At 47.3% G+C, this 6,550-nt stretch overlaps 1 protein-coding gene across 1 annotated transcript; it reads right to left on the bottom strand.

The window, feature by feature from the left end:
- Positions 1-3,629: 3,629 nt before the first annotated feature.
- Positions 3,630-4,284, bottom strand: LOC147961079 (uncharacterized). The gene is made up of 2 exons (XM_087533663.1): positions 4,030-4,284; positions 3,630-3,938 (listed from the first exon to the last, which is right to left on the bottom strand). Exons 1-2 carry the CDS (start codon positions 4,282-4,284, stop codon positions 3,630-3,632), a joined length of 564 nt encoding a protein of 187 aa, XP_087389789.1.
- Positions 4,285-6,550: the final 2,266 nt, after the last annotated feature.

Here is a 6,550-nt window from a genome sequence, read left to right on the forward strand (position 1 = left end):
CAGCAAGAACACTCAGAATGCATCCCACAAACATAGTATTGGCTTCCTGGAACTTTCTCCGATCTTCGTCGGTCATTCCCTCTGGAGCACCAACACTAGCGTGGAAAACTTTCAGAGCAGTAAGCCAGAGCGTGGTCTTCACCTGCCACCTCTTAAAGTGCACACCGATAAACTTTTCCGGCCTCAGTGCATCAGCGAATCCAGCCATAGTTAACTCAGGAAATTACCTATAATTAGGTTTTTGGATTGTTAGAAAATTAGGCAAGTTCATGATTAATTCCAGTAAATAATTCATGACTAGAAGAGATACTAGCATGCAAAAATCTAGCAAACTAGAAGAACAGCAGGACATGCATAACAGCAGCAAACACGTAACAGTAGCTGTAGAAACAGACATGAACAGAGGATGTTGGACGTACTGATCGTTAGCTATTAAGGGTGCGACAGTGTTGATGACAATGTTGGCGACGATCTGCTGCTGACGGCGATGAATACGACGATGAGTAGCACCGCCCGACTTGGATGGAAGACGACCCGTGATGACGAATTTGAGCAGTCGCGCACAGCGCTTCCCAAAAACCTAATTCGTCCTCTCCCGGTGCAGGATCGCAAAGACGAACGGTTTCGGAGACCTGCTCTCCCACGCGCCGATGCACGCCGGCGTTTGGGATGGAGTAGACTACGATGGCGGCGCAAGTTGTGAGATGAGGCAAAACCCTAGGTGTTTTTCGGTGTATCTCTGGCCGCAGCCGGTAGCTGTATATATATTAGGACCAGAGGCGGTATTGTGTCGCGACCACAATCCCAAACCGACTCTGTTTCTAATTCGTATACTTACCGGACAAGAAATCAAAAACTTGTCTGCCAAGACATAAAAATAAGGCGAGCGAGCGCGTGTGGTTTTCCCTTTCTCTTCTCACACATCACTTAGAGTGGTAGAGAGAACCCACTATATAAAGAGGTCCAACTCTTCTTCAACTTCCAAGGTGGGACTAAACTTAGCACCACCACTCGCCATTTTACACATGGGCTTTGAGATTTCAGAAATTGCTATGGGCCTAGCCCATTAATTCTAACAGGAGCTTCTGCTATTTCGAAAAATGGGCAGCTTCTACACGTTCCTACAACCTACCTAGCACATGGTGAAGCTGTCGAGTCAAACCCACTTAAAGTGGACTCCCCTCTAATGCTCGTGCAGCCCTCTGACCTGGACACACATCACGATGGCTTGCCACGGCTGATACAAACGGGTGGTCTGTACCTGTGCTCTGCCACCTACACCTTTTCAATAACGTGTTCATCTTGCGGACAGACACGACATGTGAGAAATAAAACTGAAGTTCAATTGCCCTTTGCTGATGCGCATCTACATGTCTCTATACCTCTCATGCCGACTCAACTTTTCTTATTGGATGGCACGAAATCCTCCAAATAAGATAACTACATATAAATATGCACGTTCAGCAAGAGATATATGTGTTGGTACCTGCTAGGTGCAATATGTTTGGCGGTGCATGTTGGAAGAACTAGAAGCAGCTAGCACTTCCTGCAAATGCAAGACAGAAGGTGTGAAAGGAAGGGAGACTTAATAGAGGATGCTGGATGGCAAGTGTTTCGATGTTCTTTTATGAGCACGGAAGGACAAGGTAGAGATAGATGCTTGTATTCTCTGAAGTGCTTCATGATTTAATATCGCCTTATTGCAACCAGAAACCACATAGATGCTTCTGACGTTTTGACGATTGTCCTTTGCACTGTGCTGTGATTATTCAATCACCTGTCTTTTTGTGTGTTTTGGTATTCTTTCCTTGGCAGGATGTATTGACTCTCGGGCTGTTCAAGTTTTATATTCGATTTCTCTTATAAACTGGACCAATCACTTTTCTAAATGAGATGTGGATTTCAACTATGTTCATTGTTTGAAAAATATATGATCTTGCATTAGTCTAAACATAAACAATTACGAATTGTGCGCTCAGATTTTCAAGAAAGTATCGACTGATAATGGACGTTGTTACGCTCGGTATTCCCATACACTTGGGCATATATCAAGAAACTTTTTTTTGAATATTGTCATCACATTTAGAGTGGTTTTTGTCATATTTGGGAGTACCGAGAGTACTCCATGATCTCGGGAGTACCTAGTATGTTGTTGAACATTGTAAACTATTGCCATTGTTTTGACGCTACCATAACCTGATCCACTCAAAGGCTCGACCACCATGTTCTGCCTTGACTCGCCATGCCCCGGCTAATTACTGTTACCACTACATCCCAATCCAACCTAGTGAAAAGGATGTTGGATGCCTGCGATGTGGGAAACCTTAGGGCCTGCTCGTTAGCCCTCCACGGCCGTCAACTCCTCAACTCCATCGCCAGGATCCTATTGCCAGCTTCTTGCGAGCAAGCCGACAGCGAGTGAAGCGCTCGGTGACACAGCTTCTCTCTTGTATGAGGAGCCAGCCTGAAGCAAGTGAAATTACATCCCATTTGTGGCCCATCTTGTTGGAAAGTTGTAACAGGCTCATAGCCCAATTCGCTGGGAAAGTTGGATGGTCTATAGGCCTGCTGGTTTGTTGCTGTTATCGCGTTAGCATATCCGCCGTTGACTCGTTGAAATTTGTGGCACTAGTAGACTAGCAGTCAACATCACCTCACCAGTGAACGAGCACGGGAGGCCACTCAATGGAGCCACGCAAGGGGGCACAAGGCGGAAGCACATGTGCCCACACAACAGAGCATGTCATGGCCGCTGGAGGATCTTGGAGCAGTAGCGGCCAGGAGCCTCGACTGGCACTGGATCTATGGAGGCGAACGGATCACGGGAGGTAAATTTCATGTTTTGACCCTTTCGCCGTATAAAATCAAGATCTGACCCCTGTTGGAATTTTTTTCAAGATTTGACCCTTTTGCTACCGCAGAAGACCATAGCGGTAGAGATATACAGGCTACCGCCGCCTGACCTGGCGATAGGTTCCCTGACATCGTCAGGTCGTTAACGGCTGTGGACACGTGGCAAAGGGACCTACCGTTGCGGGCTATGGCGGTAGGCTCTTGCAACCTACCGCTGGGATCTGTGGCGGTAGGGTGGCCAACCCTACCGTCAGAAATATTGCCGTTTTGGTTACAGGAAAAGTGCATTTGGGTGGTCAACCCTACCGCCATAGTCCCAGGCGGTAGGGTGGCCAACCCTACCGTGAGAAATGTTGCCTTTTTGGTCATAGGAAAAGTGCAGTTGGGTGGCCAACCCTACCGCCATGACCCCTGGCAGTAGGGTGGCCAACCCTACCATAATAAATGTTGCCTTTTTGGTCACAGGAAAAGTGTGGTTGGGTCGCCACCCTACCGCCGTAGGCCTTGGCGGTAGGGTTTCATAGGCTACCGCCGTGTGCACTGGCGGTAGGGTGCGAAGCAGAGCAGAGTGTACTATGTTTTTCTTCGTAATCATTTGAAGACAAGTCAAGTCACAACAATAGCACAACAAAACATAGTTCATGAGATAGTTTCACCACAAGTTTCACAAATTGACTACATAGTTCATGACAGGTTTCACAAATAAAGTACATAGTTCATCACATGTTTCTCGAACCGAAGACATAGTTCACGACTAGTGTTTTGAAATGAAGGACTTATTGGGTCACACGACGCCACTTTCCTTTCTTGTCGCGTACCTCATCCTCCTCTTGGGCTTCACGAGCCCTTGCAAGCTTTCTTGCTCTCTCCTCTTGACGAGCAATCTTCTCCTTGCGTGCCCTCTCCTCCTCACGCTTCTTTCGCTCCATCCTCTCCTTTTCACGACGCTCTTCCTCCAAACCTCTCTGAAATGCTTCTTCAAACAACCGCTGCCTCCTTAGACAATCTCGATATTGATCTTTCTTAACGTCTTCTGGCACATCTTGATCTATCCATGTGAAGTACTTACAAAGTGGAGGCAGCGACTACGTACGAATAAAGAACAAATGTGGTCATTTGTAAGATAGGTTCAAGTTGTAGCAACGGTTGAATACTCTTTGAACTAGAACAACTTACCGGCAGTACATCATAGGCGTGAGCTAGACGAGGACGATCGTAGGCATAGCTGGGACAAACAAAATATCTTCTTCCTTCCGTCCATGATTTCTTACGGTCGGTGGATACCTTAACTTTGCAAACATCTCCACACCAACATGATGGAGTTCTCATATCTTTGTCCTTCACCTTATCCAACTCGGCGTCTGTCCACTTGTCCGGCATGTCCTCGTGGTTAGCACACGGTGGCCTCATCACGGAACCGGAAGAAGCCATGCCTATAAAGACAAATTTGGTAGTTAGTAAAGTAAAATAACATGTATGTATGCAAGAAAAACAAATAAACAAGACCAAATAACAAGTACCATTCACATTATTTCAACCATCTGGGTTAAGCAAGATGTCAATAGGTCTTCTTCTATCAACCCTTCTCGTCCTACGACCACGGCCACTGGTACCCGACCGCCCCCCCCCCCCCCCATGCCCTCTAAGAATGTCTCCTCGTCCACTACCGCCAATATTCGTCCGTCCTCCACGCGCACCACTCCTGCCTCCTCGTCACTACCACTCCTACCTCCTCGTGTGCCACCCGTACTGAAGGAAATATGCCCTAGAGGAAATAAGAATGTTATTATTTTATTTCCTTATATCATGATAAATGTTTATTATTCATGCTAGAATTGTATTATCCGGAAACATAATACTTGTGTGAATACATAGACAAACTAAACGTCACTAGTATGCCTCTACTTGACTAGCTCATTAATCAAAGATGGTTATGTTTCCTAACCATAGGCATGTGTTGTCATTTGATTAACGAGATCACATTATTAGGAGAATGATGTGATTGACATGACCCATTCCATTAGCTTAGCACCCGATCGTTTAGTATGTTGCTATTGCTTTCTTCATGACTTATACATGTTCCTATGACTATGAGATTATGCAACTCCCGTTTACCGGAGGAACACTCTGTGTGCTACCAAACGTCACAACGTAACTGGGTGATTATAAAGGAGCTCTACAAGTGTCTCCAAAGGTAAATGTTGGGTTGGCGTATTTCGAGATTAGGATTTGTCACTCCGATTATCGGAGAGGTATCTCTGGGCCCTCTCAGTAATGCACATCACATAAGCCTTGCAAGCATTGCAACTAATGAGTTAGTTGCGATATGGTGTATTACGAAATGAGTAAAGAGACTTGCCAGTAACGAGATTGAACTAGGTATTGAGATACCGATGATCGAATCTCGGGCAAGTAACATACCGATGACAAAGGGAACAACGTATGTTGTTATGCGGTCTGACCGATAAAGATCTTCGTAGAATATGTGGGAGCCAATATGAGCATCCAGGTTCCGCTATTGGTTATTGACCGGAGACATGTCTCGGTCATGTCTACATTGTTCTCGAACCCGTAGGGTCCGCACGCTTAAGGTTTCGATGACAGTTATATTATGAGTTTATGAGTTTTGATGTACCGAAGTTAGTTCGGAGTCCCGGATGTGATCACGGACATGACGAGGAGTCTCGAAATGGTCGAGACATAAAGATTGATATATTGGACGGCTATATTAGGACACCGGAAGTGTTCCGGATGATTTGGGAGAAAACCGGAGTGCCGGAGGGTTACCGAAACCCCCCCGGGAGAAGTAATGGGCCTCATGGGCCCTAGTGGAGAGAGAGAGGGGCGGCCAGGGTGGGCCACGCGCCCCCTCCCCCTCTGGTCCGAATTGGACTAGGAGAGGGGGGCGACGCTCCCCTTTCCTTCTCCCTCTCCCCCTTCCTTTCCCCCTCCTAGTAGGAGTAGGAAAGAGGGGAGTCCTACTCCTACTAGGAGGAGGACTCCTCCTCCTTGGCGCGCCCTAGGGCCGGCCGGCCTTCTCCTCTTGCTCCTTTATATATGAGGGCAGGGGGCACCCCTAGACACACAAGTTGATCCACGTGATCGTTTTCTTAGCCGTGTGCGGTGCCCCCTTCCACCATACTCCTCGATAATATTGTAGCGGTGCTTAGGCGAAGCCCTACGACGGTAGAACATCAAGATCGTCACCACGCCATCGTGCTGACGGAACTCTTCCCCGACACTTTGCTGGATTGGAGTCCGGGGATCGTCATCGAGCTGAACGTGTGCTAAAACTCGGAGGTGCCGTAGTTTCAGTGCTTGATCGGTCGGGCCGTGAAGACGTACGACTACATCAACCGCGTTGTCATAACGCTTCCGCTGTCGGTCTATGAGGGTACGTAGATCACACTCTCCCCTCTCGTTGCTATGCATCACCATGATCTTGCGTGTGCGTAGGAAATTTTTTGAAATTACTACGTTCCCCAACAGTGGCATCCGAGCCAGGTTTTATGTGTTAATGTTATATGCACGAGTAGAACACAAGTGAGTTGTGGGCGATATAAGTCATACTGCTTACCAGCATGTCATACTTTGGTTCGGCGGTATTGTTGGATGAAGCGGCCCGGACCGACATTACGCGTACGCTTACGCGAGACTGGTTCTACCGATGTGCTTTGCACACAGGTGGCTGGCGGGT

Source organism: Triticum urartu, chromosome 7A (genome assembly GCF_056163025.1).
Source record: "Triticum urartu cultivar PI428250 chromosome 7A, HENAU_Tu73, whole genome shotgun sequence".
NCBI classification, from domain to species: Eukaryota; Viridiplantae; Streptophyta; class Magnoliopsida; order Poales; family Poaceae; genus Triticum; species Triticum urartu.